The sequence below is a fragment of the Bos indicus x Bos taurus genome, chromosome 8, assembly GCF_003369695.1.
Source record: "Bos indicus x Bos taurus breed Angus x Brahman F1 hybrid chromosome 8, Bos_hybrid_MaternalHap_v2.0, whole genome shotgun sequence".
Classification (NCBI taxonomy): Eukaryota; Metazoa; Chordata; class Mammalia; order Artiodactyla; family Bovidae; genus Bos; species Bos indicus x Bos taurus.
In genome coordinates this window covers 41094606-41112353 of record NC_040083.1, presented here as the reverse complement: position 1 = coordinate 41112353, position 17748 = coordinate 41094606, and the positions used below count along the sequence as shown (strand labels likewise).

At 37.1% G+C, this 17748-nt stretch overlaps 1 protein-coding gene across 3 annotated transcripts in view; it reads right to left on the bottom strand.

Moving 5' to 3' along the window:
- Positions 1 to 3445: 3445 nt before the first annotated feature.
- RFX3 (regulatory factor X3) overlaps positions 3446 to 17748 on the bottom strand; it is a 331048-nt gene continuing 316745 nt past the window's right edge. For all 3 annotated transcript variants that reach the window (XM_027549369.1, XM_027549367.1, XM_027549370.1), the window contains 2 exons: positions 14779 to 14821; positions 3446 to 10368 (listed from right to left, as the gene is read on the bottom strand). In XM_027549369.1, coding sequence (XP_027405170.1) covers positions 10130 to 10368; positions 14779 to 14821 — 282 coding nt within the window. In that variant the 3' untranslated portion in view covers positions 3446 to 10129. The remainder of the gene's footprint in view (positions 10369 to 14778; positions 14822 to 17748) is intronic.

Sequence of the window (17748 nt, the reverse complement as noted above, 5' to 3'; positions counted from 1 at the left end):
ACTAAATGTACAGATAACCACTACACAGATCAAGAAACAGAATGTTGTTAGCATCACAAAACTTTGCTCTTTTCTAATTGCAAGTGTTTTTGTAACCAAGCAATACCCCATGATGCCTTCCTGGGACAGACCCCTTCTCTGTATCCTCTATCTCCTCGCTGAAGTACCTAGATAACAGTATCTGATGCACATTTCCTGAGTTGTTTTATTGATGTGAAAACTACCACCAAATGGAAGAAATGAACTAGTTGATGACCATGAACATGTAGCCCCCAGACCTACTAGCATCAAAAGATTTATGGTGTTAACCCCTGTGACACTCCCCTGTTACCTCACCATCAGCCAATCAGAACTGTACATGAGCTGATCACATAATCTAGACCCCACTCACCATCCCCCACCTTGCTTTTAAAAATGTTTTCCTGAAATACATCAGGGAGTTCTGGTGTTTTGAGCACTAGCTGTCCTGGACTCCTCGTTAGGTGCCCTGAAATAAATGCTGCATTTCTCCATAATCTAGTGTCAGGAGACTGGCTTTACTGCATACAGGTCAGCAGACCCAAGTTTGGGTTTTCTCCTCTCCAAAGGTAAGCAATAAACTCTAGTATGCAGCTTCCCGGTTTTGAACTTTATAAATGAAATCATGTAACATGTAGTCCTTCATGTTTGTCTTCTTTTTTCCATGGAATGTTTGTGGAATTTATCAAGTTAATTGTACTCTGTTTAATTCACTAACATATGGTACTCCCTACATAAATAGCCTGTAATGTCTTTATCCATTCTACATTTGAAGGAAACGGGTTGTTTTCAGTTTGGTAAGATTATGAGTCATTTCTTTAGCTCAGAAAGATTTAAAAATTTCTTTTTTTCCATAATTTAAAAAACAGTTCCTCTACTTAATACACATAGTGTTTTGAGAATATGTAGGTATGTTCAACTGGCTACAGTTAAAATGACAGTGATGTAATGATATGTTAACATAAGTGCTTAGTGTTGCATTTATAACTCGTATTCCAAGTTTAACTTTAGGATGACCACTTGGGGTATAAAATATTTACTTGCCCAAAATGCCTTTACAATTAATATGACCACTGCTGAGGGAAAGTTCCCAAATAATCAACTATCATTTTGCTGGGTAATCTATTTGCCAAATTATTCAGGAATTTTCTTAAGTGTTGATTTCTCTGCCTGTAAAATGGTAAATCGTCCTAGATCAAACATAAGATGCCTTTAAAACAATTTTTTTCAACTAATTTGTTTCCTGAGATTTGATTCAGAGTTTTTGAAGGAATTATAAATTGGTTTCGGCTTTCACAGAGTTCAGCAATGTGTTCCAAAAATAGTTTTACCATTTTAGGCTTTTGGAAATGTGTGTAGAGAATGTGTTTACAGGAAAAATGGGATAAATGCACAGACAAAATGCGCAAGAGGAGTTTGTAAGAATTATTTGTAATGGCAAAAACCATGAACCTTAAAACTGTATAAACATTAGGTACAATGAATTAAGGTATTCAATTCAAACAAGTATTTGTTTATTAAATAATTCACACCAAGGATTTCCCTGGTGGTCCAGGGTAAAGAATCAGCCTGCCAATGCAGGGGGCACAGGTTCGATTCCTGGTCTGGGAGGATCCCACATGCCATGGGGTAACTAAGCCCATGCACAACTACTGAGCCTAGAACCAGCAAGCTGCAACCACTGAAGCCCAGGCGCCTAGAGCCTGTGCTCACAAGAGAAGCCACTGTAAAGAGAAGCCGCAGCAACAAAAGGAAGAATGACTCCTGCTCATCGCAATTAGAGAAAGCCCACTTGCTGCAAGGAAGAACCAACACAGCCTAAATTAACTAGTTAATTATAAAATATGCCAAGTACCATGCTACACAGAGAATTCTGCAGTGATCAAGACAGAGAGGTTCCTGAGGATTAAATTCCTGACTCACCTCACCCATAGACACAGGGAATCTACAGCTACAGATGGAACAAATTTCCTCTAGTAAAACCCTAAAGGCTGGCTGAGCAACTGCGACATGTTGAATAAACCAGGAACAAAAATACATTAAACTGGGTAGGAGAGACTGGGACACAACCTCACCTTAAACTTCATGCCCAAACCCAACCCCATAATCAGAAGAGAACTCAAAATCCAGAACTACTGCCTGAGGAGCCAGGCTGCCCAACGTTTAATACCTTTGCCTCACAGACAAGCCCTTAAAATATCTAAACCATTTGAAAACCAACAGGAGACACACAAGGCTCTAGCAAAACTGAGGACTCCTAAAGGGCTCACCGCCTCCGGCTCCGTGCAGACTTGAAGTGAACGAGGAGGCTTCTTTGCTTCTATTACAAGCGGCGTGGAGTGTTTGGCCCACTCACCTGGGAACTACCAGCATCCTCTGGGACAGAAGGTAGGCACCATCCCCTCGCTCCAGCGCGTGATTTTTTTTTTTTTTTTTTGATAGGTCTTTCTCTCTTCTTCCTGGCAGGTGCCCTCTGCCTTTGCTGCACTCCTGAGCCAGTATTAACTAGAAGGAAACTTTCACGCCTGTCTGGTGCCTGGGTTTGGTGGCTGCGCACTGGGGACACGGCTCAGTCACGTGACTGGGGGAGGATGGGGGACTTGCAGTCCTAGACACCACAGGACCGGAACAATGGCGAGACAGTCGTGTTGGGGGGACCGCCCCCAAGGCACTGCACAGACAGCTGACTGAGAAAAACCCCCAGACTTTCCTAGAAGGAGCCCGTTTGTTGGTCTCGGAGCTCTGGCCTAGGGGCACCCCTCCTGCCTCAGGGAACGGAGGCTGGTGATCCCAGCCTTTGAGCTGTGCCTCTCTGCCTCTCTCCAGTTCACCAATATCACTGGTCTGGCGCCTCATTTTGTGGTTGCCTCCAGAGAACCTCAGATTTCCAAGAGAAACCAAGTACAAAAAAAAAAGAGGTTAGAAACTGTGAACTCATTTCTTTGTACAAAGGGTGAATTTTCCTGAATGTAAATACATAATTCAAAGAAGAAAAAAAATTGAGGCAGGGTATCTTAAGTGTATTAAAATGAATTTTAATAAACTGTTTCAATCTAAGCAAGAAACTTGGGTGCCAAATATCAATGTGAAGTGACACAAAACAAACACATTATGAACATCCAAAAATCTGGATTTACAATGGGCATGTTGACAGCTTTTGAAATTAAACAGCACTCAATCACTAATTTTCTTTGAGGGTAAGATTTGTACCCTGCTGGGCTTATAATTTTGTTTTCTCTTTTTGTGCTGTTCATGTGTAAATATTGCCAATTTCATTTGACACAAAAAAGGAAAACAACTTAATTTTGTTTCTAAGCTAGTGAATGATAGACACCCTAGATGAGGCAGTGTAATATATGCTTCCTGGCAATGATATGAGGTGTGTGTGGCGGGGGGGGGAGGGAAGGGAATCAAGCCATTTCAAATGTATTTGTAACAAGGAAACAAATTTATTGATTTTAAAAGACAAGACACCATTTTGTTTTGAAAAACACAAGGAAGCTAGCCTGAGTTCAAGTCTGAAATATTCAGAAAAATCCTACTAATATCTTTAGTATGTTCCAGTCATTTGTTTAAACAACACACTAAAAGTTAATATATATTTTTATAATTATAAAAGTTCCCCAGTTATTGTACAGTACACAATACAAATCGCCCACAAACTATTATTTAGCTCCTGCCAATTTTGAGAGGACATGATATACTAAAAGATTTAGCATTTCTCACAAAAATCACATCAGGAAATACGTATTTACAAAATCAAATACATTATACAAAAAACCATCACATGTTATTCGGTAAAGATGTTTTTAAATAATTAAAAAGTTTATTCAACTGTAGTCCAAAACTGGAAAAGAACATTACATTATCTCACACATACAATCTCTACAAAAGTTGCTTACCTCATTTACATAATATATTCAGTCGATTGTAAAATAAATGTTCAAATATCTCCTAGTGTTACTATGTTTCTGTGCTTGTGGGACTGAATAATGTAATCTGCCACTTACTAAGTGAAATTTAAATGATGGCACTTAAAAAAAAATACAATATTTTAAAAAAACACAATGAAATAAGTTTTACCTAGAAGGTACGAAAGCCCTGAGTGATAGTAAAATTACTGATTGGTAAGCACTACAATTAACCTAATTAAAAGTTTACCACCCCAGGCACAAATTTCCAAGTTTTCTCAAGGCACTCACTTATAGTTTCTGTAACCAACGCATTGGTCACCACCATAGGTCCCAATTGATGATGGAGATGAGAAAAAAATTTGCTTTGGTACAAAAGATGCTTTTTAAACGAATAAAATTCAATACCTCCTTTACTGGATCATTTAAAATTGTGTTTAGCGGGTTAAAACAAGGCAAGTATTTATTCAAAAGTATTAATTCATTGAAGGAAAAATTTACTTGGTTATCAACAGTCAATGGGAGTTTTCACTTTTTCTTTTCCTCCCCAGAATCATATCCCTCTAATAAAGACTTGTCCTCATTACTGAGCTACATAAAAACAATCCTTACCAAAGATTTCATTACTCAGGGCTTCCAATCCCAACATCATAATTCATTTAAAAAAAAACAAAGGAAAGAAGTGGAGGGGAGGGGAAAGGATCAAATACCAGAACCAAATACGAGACAAAATACATCTTTGAAAATAGGACATATTACCAATTACTTCAAACCAAAAGAAAAAAAAAAAAAAAGAAATCCTAGGCAGTCACTTTGTAAGTGGCTTTTACTATTTAAGTAAAATTGGTAAACTAAACTCAGGTCTACTGGCACATAAAATCACTAGCAGCAATGATCAAGGCATGCAAACTTAGAAGCATTTACAGTAAATCATCATGAAGAATTCAAAAGAAGAGAGTTAAATTAAAACCCTTTGAGTATTGCATGTTAACACATGAGTAATTTGCATGGTTTGACTTCCTAAACTGCCTAAAAAAAGCAACGTTTACGGCAAACTTGCACTATGCTATGGATGTCCTTTCACCAGACATCAGAATAGGTTACACTCTTTATGAGCGCCTGGCTAGCGCAGCACAAGCACATCTGCAGATGATACGGCTCTCAGGTTCCCTTGAGCAGGGGACAAAGGGGGCCCAGTGCACGCAGAGAGGCCCTTGAACAAAGTCAGCAATTGTGTAAGCACACTGGCATTTACAGATACCAGAAGCAGTAGTCATAGCATCTCCTGACAGATGAGCTTAAAATCAAGTGCCATTCTATCTATATATAATTATTTTGACAAAGTATTAAAGTTTTGGAGCATAGATAAAATTATGCCCTACATGAAATTCCCAAACAATTATTTTATGAGAGATCTAACTCCAAATAACTTACCTGCCCCCATAGTTCAGCTTTTCTTTATCCACTCGTTTCTAAGGCTTCACTTACAACTGTACTTTCTAAAGCTAAATAAACGAGATCTTTTGTTCTGTTTGGGGAAAAAAAAATGTAACCCTTTCTTTATCATACCTTTTAAAGGCAATCTAGGTACTTTCAATGTGCAGAGATCAGTAATGACATAGGTCTACAGGCCCATGTATTTGTCCTCCTTTTCTAGAGTCATGATGTGATGCTAGAAAAGTTGATTTTTTTTTTTTTTCTGTAAACAGTACACTTCCTTAGATGGCAGTGAATATTTGGGAATAAATATATCAAGCCCTCTTGAAGAAAATTAAGAGTTGTATATAAAATGCAAGTGTTCAGCATGGAAACACTTTATCTTCCTACCCCCCCTTTAAAAAAACAGCATAATTAGACATTTGGATATAGAGTATATTTTACCGGTCTAAGTCTAAATAAATGATCTGAAAGGCTTTTGTCCCCCATTGTATATCTTACAATGCTCAAAGGGTTAATACAAGGCATTACATTAAAGGGGTTTTCTAATACTAGAACTAAGCACTGAATTAATGCTTCTATTCCAGTTTTTAAAAATCACCAAACTTGCAGAAATACTAGGATTCCATTGATTGATTTGTTCTAACCACACACATGGAGGTTGATCTGATCTAGTGACAGGCCTAATTTTCAGTAGCACTGCATGTCAACCCCTCTCCCCCATGTTCTGGTGTGATTCATACAAATCATAAATTCTAACTTTAGTTTTTTGATGATTATTATTTTTCTCACCAGGAATTTGGAGGAGGGGAGGTTATAACAAAGGTCAATTTATTGTAATATAACCACTGCCTCAAATTGTACACAAAGGTGACTTGCCAAAGTTTTTTACTTTCTACTTGTGTCCACACAAGGAGGACCAACATCACAGTGACCTACACTTTTTTTACACTAATGTTTCAAGCACAGCATTATTTTAGACATTTCAAATACATCTGAAGAATTTTTTCAATTTGAAAATGCATCACAATTTGCACTTCTAGAGAGTGCGTTCATGTAAAAAGGTTCATGATTACGGTAATGAAACCATATTCAGTCCTGAATGACTTTGACAGCATTCTACAAGAACGTGTTCATTTTTACATGTCTACTACAAATCAAAGGCAGTCAATGATGCACACTACTAATTTTAGGTATGCAGTGTTAAAAATCATTTTCTAAAATTTACTTTTGTTTTTAAAGTACACCATCTAAAGAGAGGTGCATGAACCGTGCTATACAGTACAAGAAAAAGCACAAAAAGGAAAGCAGATTTCTGAAAAGGCAGTAAGACTTATACAGTCAGTCCAAACATAGTTTGGATGAGAATCCTGAAAAAGTGACCAGCCATTTGATATCCAGAGAAAAAATTTTAAATTGGGTCCTGTGTTCCAAGGAGATATTTCAGCCATTTCATCCCATTGTTCACTGGCTTTGTGAATGCAAATCTTTTGGGTATGATTCTCAAAGTGTATGTGAAGGTCAAACTATACCCATGATACTCAATACTATTACATGCAAATATCTTTTTAGAAACTTAAAAATAGCCAACATGTTCTCCTCACATTTTTCCTCACTGAAAATCTAGCACTGGGTCTATATAGATACTTTCATCACTAGTATTTTATTACAATGTCAAGAAATCTTAAGAGGTCCTTAAAATGTGTACTTTCAGTCAGCAGTAAATCTATTCTGAGAGTGTTACTGTCATAATATTATTTAGAAAAGATAATCGTCTCTGTGAATAAAAAAATGAAAAAAACCTCAATGTTTGCTCCAATTTGCTCAACTGTATAAATTATACTTTTATTTTCTAATATATTTCACAATTCAAAGTCAAAATTGTTTAAGCTGTGTGTGTCTTTATGTGGATTACAGATAACTGGAAATAGCAGAGACCACAGATGTTATTTTATCTATTGGTCAGAACTGCCTACCCTAGTCACAAAGAATCAATGTTCCTGTGTTCATAAAAGACATTAGAATATTGTAATATTCATTGAAATGTAACAATATTTGATTCCTCTAATCTGTCCTAATTTAGAACAAACCGTGAACAACTGGAAGAAATGCTGAATCCTGGAGGGTACCCAACCCCTAAAGTTCATCAATCTAAACTTGCCCATTATTTATCAGATTCCTCTCATGATACAAATATATCCAACATTAAACAATGATAATAAACACTTAAAATTATTCAATAAACAAGATGAAACCAGTAAATACACTTGGTCCAATACAGATATAATGTAGTTCTGGGGGTGGTGAATGGGAAAGTGAAAAAATTCGGAAAGGAGGGTCATAATGAAGAATGATTTTTTCCTTTTTAGATTTTAGTTTTACCTGTAAACCTCTTCGAATGCACAATGAAGTAGATACACGTCTTTAATGTGTTTTCTTTGTTTGCCTTTGTGTGTGTGTGATAGTGCAAATTCATTGCCTTTTGGGGAGGAAAAAGGGGAATGATCATTTAAATGATATTTAAAGAAGGTGATGCTAGGATGCTAGTGAAGACTTTCAAATATGTGAGCTGTATGATACGAAATTTGAATCAATTTAAAAAATTATATCTAAATCATTTAAACTTAAGAAGCTTTGTTGATCTTAGTTATTTGAGTAGTCTAAGGCAATCAGGTAACAGCAGCTGAAATGTACTACGTGTTACCCAATAAGCCATTTGGTATTTTCAATTTAACAGATTAGATTGGCTCACTCTCTCCTTCCCACCCCCCATCCCCACCCTAATAAAACTGAGAAGATAAACCTCTTGAGTTTAACATAGGCCTCATTAATAATCTGTAAATCATTTTGTGCTTTCCCTTTTTTTGGCTCTGTGTATTTGTATACTATTTATTTTGCTTATTAGCTTTTTTAGAACTATTTAAATAAATGGATGTGCCTGTTACTTTTGTTAATAATTTAAGTGCTTAAAAGAACCTCACTTTTCACATAAATTAAATAGGGATGGGTGTATCCCTCTGGGATCTCCCCTTCTGACTTTGTAGCTGACTCCTGCCCACGGACACTCCCGTGTGCATGGGCACACAGACACCGAGACACACAGAGAAACACTTAGACCGAAAAGATGCACTTCAATAAGTACCTGCTTATTTTGTTAATTTTCTTAAATTATAACTAGATAAGAATGGTCTAAAACATATATGATTTCATGTAACAAAGTTGGTAATTAAAACTAGCCTGCTACTCCACAACAGCAATCTGATCCTTAATCTTTAAGCAATGTAATTTGTAATCAAGTAATCTTCAGCTCTAGGAACAAAAATAAATTCATGGTCACTCAAAGAGGGGAAGTGATTTTTGTCTTTTTGTTTTGCTTAGCTTTCCCTAAATTTCCTTTGAAGAACATGTTACCTGTCCTCACTTCGGCAATCTGAAAACGACAGGCACACCTTGTCAAATGGATTGAAAAGGAATTCACATGAACAAAATAAGCCTTACTAAACCTTAGCTTCAGTTCTGTTTTAAGGCACCATGTAATAGCCGAGGTACGATGATCCCTGATGTACATTCTTCAATGGCACTGGTCCACCCAGCCACCTATCCAAATCCTACAGAATTGGAGATAAGCAGCAGTGCGGTGTGCCAGTTACACTGCCTTCAGGTTCTGTTTAAAATTTAAATCCACGTACTTTAGAAACCAGGAAATATTTTTGAAGGAAATAACGATATGCAGGTTGCTACATTCCTTGCATTCTATAAATTTTCTTTTACAATAGCAGCACATTGAACTACTATTAGGAAAAAGACCTGGAATAAAAGAAAGTCATCCAAATGGAATGGTTTCCTGTATGTCCAGCTCAGCATAAGTAGCGTGTACACTTAAAAAAAAAAAAAAAAGAAGTCAAGTCATTTTTTTCAGCTTCAGTATCTAACTATAACAGCCCCACTCAACAGCAGAATGCATCTGTGCAGTGGTCCCAAATACAGAATCAGTAGTCTTTAAACAGAGGAATTGGTATGCAAATAACAGTTAAAATTCAATGTTTAACGGAAGCTTGCATTAACATGGTTTAATAATTATGTACACAAATTATGTACTTATTAGCATAATCTCTTGCAATTCTGTCATTTACTCTGAACTGGTAAATGCACAGCTCAATTTTTCTTCAGAGAAAAATAGATGACCTTCCCAACCCTCTAGCACTATAATAAAAATGCTTTGTATTCTCTCTCCGTACTCCAAAATGTTATCAAAATAGTGTCTTGTGGTTCTGTCCGATGAAAAGCACCTTTCAAAAGCAAATTTGATGCATCTGCTGCCAAATGTGCATGCCTCCAGTGTAAATCAAAGAAAATCATTTCTTTTGATATTTCACAGAAGTGCATCTAATTAAAAACTTACACATGAAATCATACACCAAGACTAACAATCAACAATAAAATATTTTAAGCTACAAAAATGTAAATTACTTTTTAATTATAAGAAAACAAAAACATTGACATTAAGTGTTGTAAAAATCCTTCTTGACACCCAAAACTAAGGGAAAAAAACTCATTATTAAGAGGCAAATAATTTTGTTTATGTTAAAAAAAAAAAAGACCTGGCAAAATACATACACCCATTCCATTTCACAACTCCGAAAAGGTAATGTTCAGCACAGATAGTATTTGACAACAGTCGACCTTCAGGCTTATTAAAATTTCAACTTAAGCCCAATATCAACAGGGTTAATGTAAGCTGGAAAAATACACTTTAATATCCTTTAGACTGCGGTGTAGGTATTTCCTGTAGCGCTGCACTGTCTGATAGTCTGAGTACTTGTGACGATGTGCTCGCTGTGAATTGGATTCAGGAGGCTTGGCTGCACGCCACTCTCAAGAACGGGCTGCATGCAACCCACCGGAAACGCCTGGTTCAGCTCCGTTTTCTCTCTTTTGGCTTGAGGTTCTGAAGAGTCATCTAATTCCTCATCCATTTCACTTTCCACTTCACTGCCTTCATCTGCACAAACAAATAATACCAAGACTAGTACTAGAAGACAAACTGGAAAAGAGCAATCCACACGTACTTTAGAAACACTTTAATACAGCACATTAGGAAAGCAACTCCTTAGCCCTTCTTGGAGGACAAAGCTTGTGTGTTTTCCCTTTCAATGGATTCTACCTGTGTCAGCGCCCTATTCTTTCAAACACAGCAAAGGTACTTTATTCTTGACCTGTTTGTGGCTCCTACCTTTAATAGTTCTTCTAAGAAGACCTTTGGAGTTTCCTAAAGTTTTACATTAAATAGTAGCATAACTTGTGTCATTATTTTGGTACACTATGCTGGTTTGCAGGGAATGTACTGAGCTAAAAATGCTAACTTAAAAAAAAAAAAGGAAGCAAGAAAAAATTACAGTTTCCTCTGAAGACCTACACTAGATATAAATTTCATCTGTGCTGATGTTAACACAGATAGGAACTATGTTGATTCACAAAATAACTACAGCATATATCAGCAGGGGCTGTGTATACACCTTCTGTGCACATGAATGTTGTCGATCACAATATTAATTAGATCCTTAACTTTCCTTACAAAACATTATGAAGACTGAGGCACAGTATCAGATTTAAAACGCACAATGAATTTCCTTCCTAGCAACACTGATAGTCTCTGTTAATAGCTGGTATCCATTTCTGGAAATTAGGTGTATTAAGTAGTCACTATTACCTTCAAATTTTAATACATTCTATATTAACTAAAACATTGTTATAATGTAATACTATTTAATTTTTTCCAGCATGTGCTATTAAAATTCAAAAGCACAGCAGAGAGAGAAAATGGTCACACACAGCTTTACTACTGTGTAAGATTCTCCTTAGAGGAGTGGAGAGAATACCTCTTCATGAGTGCTAATTTTTAAACAGCTAGGGATATATTTCTGCTTAAGAAATCTTTTTATTGTAAATTCACTGGTGGTGCAGTGGTTAAGACTCTGCACTTTCACTGCTGGGGGCCTGGGTTTGATCCGTGGTTGGGGAACTAAGATCCCACAAACTGTGCAGTGCAGCTGGAAAGAAAACTCTTGTTTACTTCATCTTCAATATGTTTTATTGTTTACCCTTCCCCCACAACACAAAGCCCACATATAATTACACCAAAACCTCATTTATAAATAAAATAAATCTATACTTTTAAGATATTTTTACTTTTTATGGTGACTTATATTAACAGAATTAGATCTCCATTACATTCTATGGTATGTTACATATAATGAGTGTGTAACTAGTAACTGAAAAAGTCAGTTGGACTCTTTCTAAGGGGTGTTGAGGCTAGTTTTACCCTTTGAGGGCACACCTGCATAAGTTCTGCTAATACAGCTCTCAACATAAATGGGCTCCTTGACTTTTCTCCTTTTCCTATCAACTGGTGCAAAGATGGCTCCACAGAGAAATGATGAGGAATAACAGAGCCTCCATATGTGGTTGTGCAGGTTGAACAGTGTGTGGCTGCCAGGAGCAACACCTCTGGGAATGCGGCTGCTGCTGCTAAGTCAGTCAGTCGTGTCCGACTCTGTGTGGCCCCATAGACAGCAGCCCACCAGGCTCCCCCGTCCCTGGGATTCTCCAGGCAAGAACACTGGAGTGGGTTGCCATTTCCTTCTCTAATGCATGATAGTGAAAAGTGAAAGTGAAGTCTCTCAGTCGTGTCCGGCTCTTAGCGACCCCATGGACTGCAGCCCACCAGGCTCCTTCATCCATGGGATTTTCCAGGCAAGAGTACTGGAGTGGGGTGCCATTAAAAAGGTTGATATTAGGTATATCGACTAGAAATGATATCTGTACTGCATTAAGCAATATACGGAGAAGTTCTCTTTGACGAGGCAAGATATCCTGGCTCACCTACTTTATCCAGTTACCTTTGGCCTCTGGAAAATGGACTTGATGATAACATTGCAGTTTGTCAGAAAATATCCAAAGGTCTGGAGAGCTGCAGGAGAGGACTACATTCCATAGACATTTGCTTCAATAAGAGGATCTGGTGGTTTAGATGGTAAAGAATCAGCCTGCAATGCAGGAGACCCATCGATCCCTGGGTTGATCCCTCGGTTGGGGAGATCCCCTGGAGAAGGGAATGGCTACCCATTCCAGTATTCTTGCCTGCAGAACCCCATGGATGGAGGAGCCTGGTGGGCTATAGTCCATGGGGCCCCAAAGAGTTGGACATGACTGAGCAACTAATACTTTGATTTTCATGATACTTTTGTGGTTTTATATATATAAACAAAAGTAGGTCTGGAAGGATCTCCTCATTAAATTCTTAATGTTTAAATTCAGAAGTCCCTTAGGCTTTTGACTATGAAGTTTTCATTTTCTATACTTTCTAATTCTCTGCATTATTTGAAATCTTTCTACAGAGCTAATATTACTTCCATTATCTGGACAAAATTAAATTCTCATTTTATGTCAAAAAACCCACAAAAATTTCTTAAAAGATTTCACATTCAAGCCTTAGGTTCTGAATATGCTAGTGTGGTTATGTCTCAAGAAGCGTCTAGTTGGGAGTGAATGGGACCAGCAGAGCCACCCAGGAAGGAGAGGGCAAGTCATACTGCTTCTTGGCTCCATCTCTACCAACTTTTCTGTGACTAGAAAATAGTGCCAAAATAATAAATGAGGCAGAAGTAAAAGAAAAAAAAATCATTTCAAGCAGGCAGGCAAGTGGAGAGAGAGTGGGATGCCCTGAAACAGGCAATGGGGCGAAGGACAGAACAAACTCTAGTGTTCGAGGCCACCCTGCTCCAGGTCCACTCATGAGTGACAGGGCTCTTTTGGACAGGCTACCCAGGAGCACAAAAGCCCTTTCTCTAGTTCCCGCAGACATTTTAAGCTTCTATAGAGACTAAAGATAAAATTCAAGTCTTTATAGAAAGACTTCCATAAAATTCAAGATATTCCCTAGGAACCTACTTGAAGTCGTGGTAATTTGGAACAAAAGAACGAAAACTAGGTGCTACTGAAGTTTATTAAAGACGTTGGTTCAACACTTGACAAAGAAGACTGGCTGCCAGTCAGTGTCTGGCCCAGAAGCAACATTCCTAGGACACCTCCAGGTACCCTGGGATGAAACCCCTGAGTCTGAATTAGGAGGCTTTATCAGTGCATCATCAGGGTTGTCTTATGTTGGACCTGGGTTTCAACAGCTACACTTGCTGCTCTGAAATGACAAACTGGTCTCATCATTGATTTACTTTTCTGATGTTTCTTCAGTTAATCCTAAATAATATATATTTGCAGCTATTTTATAGGGGCAATTTTGTACTTCATTTTGTACTCTTCCGTTTTGCTATTATTGAGCTATTATGCATATTATTAAAATGGGAATTGAGGTGTACATGGTTGATAAATAGTGACAGGAGTTTAATGTGGGAGTGACACTGATTCACATAGGACTTTCCCGGCACATGACTGTCTCTCACCACCAGGAAGGCTCGGAGGCTGAGGGCTGAGGACCCTGGTACAGAACGCTGCAGAGAGCAGCACAGCACCTTGTGTGTAGATTTCCCACATCCTTCCTCATGCCTCAGTTTCCCCACTGGCTCTGTCCTGGAAGGGCTAATGGTATAGTTCTTCCCAGTCTTTGTACACTTTGACTCCAAAACTCAGTTCCTTAAACCTCAAGATGTCTTCACTTTGTGTGTGTGTGTGTGCATTTTAAGAATGGTGTACACTTTCTGCACTGCTTACTTATTAGAAATTTTACATTAAAATAAAATCCGAGTTAGAATATTTTTTCAGGAGTGTTTGTTTCTATTCCAATCTCATTTTCCCTTGAGCCCTTCTCCTTTTACTCTGGTGTCATAGGTTGTGAGTTTCTTAAGAATTATATATTCAGTTGTCATATTAGAATGGCAATGCTAATATGAAAATTCAAGAAGTATATATGTTACTCCCCCAATACTGATTGTGCTTTTATAGTAAACTTCATTGCTATCTCTGAGTTCCCTTTCTACTGAAAAGTATGAATTAGTGACTTGGGTAGGCTGAGGAATCTTTTTCTTGCCGAGTGGGCCTTGAAAAAAAATATTTGATCCAATTTTATCACTTTTTCTCCAGGACTTCAGTGAAGGCCAGAAAGAATTTCTTGTTACTTGTAATCAACTGCAGGCAAAAAGTCAAGAAGAGTTTAAACTGCATTTAAATTCAATTTTTGCACTTAATATACATAACATAAAGAAAGCATAGAACTGGAGAAATAGTGAAGTATTTCAAAAGACACAACTGTCACATTCATCAAGGATTCTATGCCATTTCTATAAAATGGAAATGTATGTGCACATATACTTTATATATGTACATATACTACATTTTCCTCTGAGAACTTCTTACTCAAAAAAAGTCCTTAAAAATGTACATTATTTTCAATTCTTACCTTTATCCAGATTTCCAGGAGACACAGCATTTAAATCACCAAACTGCAAAACAACAGTCATTTGTGCAACAGTTACTACCAGGTGGAATAAAATAATATTCTAAGAGACTGTAGTAAAAATACCACAATATGACTTTTTAAAACTCTACACTCGTGACCATTTTGATCTCTTACTACATGGGTCACCTAATTTTCCAATCAAACCTGTCGAATTTGAACAGTTTAAATTGTGTCACAATTTAGCTGTCTTAGCCTCTTCACAAAAGGATAACAATTTTCTCTGCCTTCCATGCTCCATTTTACTTTTCATTAGTTGAACTCAGCAGTGAAGAAATAGAGGCCTGGCTGACCTGGATGAAGATGGATGTGGTAGAATAAATTTGGAAATGCTCTGATGAAGCAGGATGCATCAGCTCCACCCCGTTAACTCCCAAGAGTCCACCAGGAGTCTACATTACAGAAATGTGGTCCAGCCACATGTTTGAACGCTGCTTTTTGAGTTTTTATTAGTAGAAGTAAAAAACAATAGGAGCCCCAACAACCGAGAGTATTTATTTTTACAAAACCTTTGAGACTTCTTATAATTTGATCTTTTTATTTACTAAGATACAGGGTCCCAAATTAAAAAAGAAAGGCATTGTTACTAATGCAACAAAAAAAGGGCTTAAAACAACATGGAACAATTAATAATATTCAGCTTAGACTTTATTTTCTACCTTGGTTCAAAAGCTTAATGATATTTTTACAGTGAAAAAATACACTTTGAGATTCTCAGGATGAATAAAGATGGATACACTGAATAAAAAACTGAAGAGCAGAGGTAACGAAGCTAATCAGAAAAAGCTGAAGTGAAATCTCATAGCACCTGTTTTTCAAATGGTAAACATTACTTTTTTGAAAGCTGAAGATTCAGAATAAGTCATTATTAGAAATTCAGATTTCTCAAAAAGCTTAGAAAGGGTAAGAGAAATTCTACTTACATTTGGAAGTTTGCTTATAAAAAGTTCCGTGATAGTATTTTTTTCACCTACAAAGTATGTCTACAAAGTAATAAAACTAATCTTATTTTGCAAACATACACACATTATTATTTACCTAGACATGTACTGTTCTTCACAGTAGCTACCTTAGGAGCCTCCACATTTATTCCAAGTTTTATGATTCTGGAATTCCTCTTTGATAATCAGTGTCAAGAGTTAGTTTATGTATCATTCAAGAAAGCCCATCTTGTTGTTTTTACATCAAACAATCACACCAAATACTCTGCATTTTCTTCACTGTGTTTGATCTAAGATGATTTTTGATTACTCATCAAAGTTAAATGCATCTCTACCACAATTCTGGATATCCAAAATAATGTGTCGTCTTGCTCTTTATTATTTCTGAACAGGTTTGGAGGCAGTTTTAAAAAACGGCATCCCACAACATTGTGAGCCATGAGGGTATTCCGGAATAAACGTGTAGCCCCCTAGGTGACTGTTTTGAAAGGGCAAGTCCTTCTGGATGCGTAACTCTCAGCACGTTTGTTTGAAAGACTGCCCCATCGCCTTACAGTTATATCCCTTGGGCAGTAAACACAAAATCATAAGTACTGTTGTTTTTAAGTTGTTCCCGTTCACATGGCTCAGAACCTTATGCTAGTCTAAATAAACACCACAGTTTAAATTATATAGGATTTCTTGAACTAGAGAATAGAAGTACTAAAATCACAACAGGATTTTCTTTACCTATTTTTGGTATTATTTAAATATTTTAGGACTATAAATAGAGAATGCTCAAAGCTGAAATGTCAATATGTTATTTCTATTTGACACACAGAACTAGAGTTTTATTTCTTGTAAATGAGTACTTAACAACACTTAGGACCCCATACTGGAAACAAGTTGGCACTGATGAATCTAAGCATACTTCTATACCTATAAAAAGTGAACACACCATTTGTTTTTGATAAATCTTGAGAAGTTTTTTGAAACGAAATTATTCCTGCTACTGGTGATCAATAATACCATGCAAAGTGGCTAAAACCAAACTCTGGACACATCTGAAAATTTTTCTTCAAAATAAACACTGCTTTTTAGTTGCTACTTAACTGAAAATATAACATCTTAATATAAATATTTTTCTTGAAAATTTCTGCTTAATTTGAATGAATGTATCTGATTACTGGGCTTCCCTGGTGGCTCAGACAGTAAAGAATCTGTCTGCAGTGCAGGAGACTCAGGTTCCCAGGTGGCGCTAGTGGTACAGAGCCCACCTGCCAATGCAGGAAGCAAAAGAGGCACAGGTGCTTTGATCCCTGGGTTGGGAAGATCCCCTGGAGGAGGGCATGGCAACCCACACTAGTATTCTTGCTTGGAGAATCCCATGGACAAAGGAGCCTGGCAGGCTACAGTCCATAGGGTCACAAAGAGTCAGACACGACTAAAGCGATGACTTAGTATGCATGCACACACATCTGATTACTCAGGATGATAAAAACAAAAACCCAAACAATTGAAATCTCTGTGATTGTTATGCTCATTAGTAAATAAATATTTGCATACTCAATGCTGCAGGCTCATGACCACGTACTATGGGGGACAATGTACCAATAATAATAATAATCTCTGAGACACTGCCAATGTCTCTAGGTGTCTCTGGGATTAATTACAAAGTTAATCCCAGGGTAGATTTAAAATAAAAATCTTGTGAATAAGAGATTTTAATATTTCTATATAGTGCAAGGTAAAGGCTTTTATATGCATTTTATGGGTGAGGAAACAATATACACATATTAAGGAAAAAAATCACTTTAATCTTATAGATAGACTAAGATTAGGAAAATCAGTTCATTCACTCAGGATTCAAAAAATATTTACTAAGAGCTTACTATGTGCTAGACACTCTGCCAGCCAGTTCCAGTCAGGTTAGTCTGGAAATACTCCCTCTTTCTGAAGGTGAATATCAAAAGTTGCTTATGTTGGAAAGGAC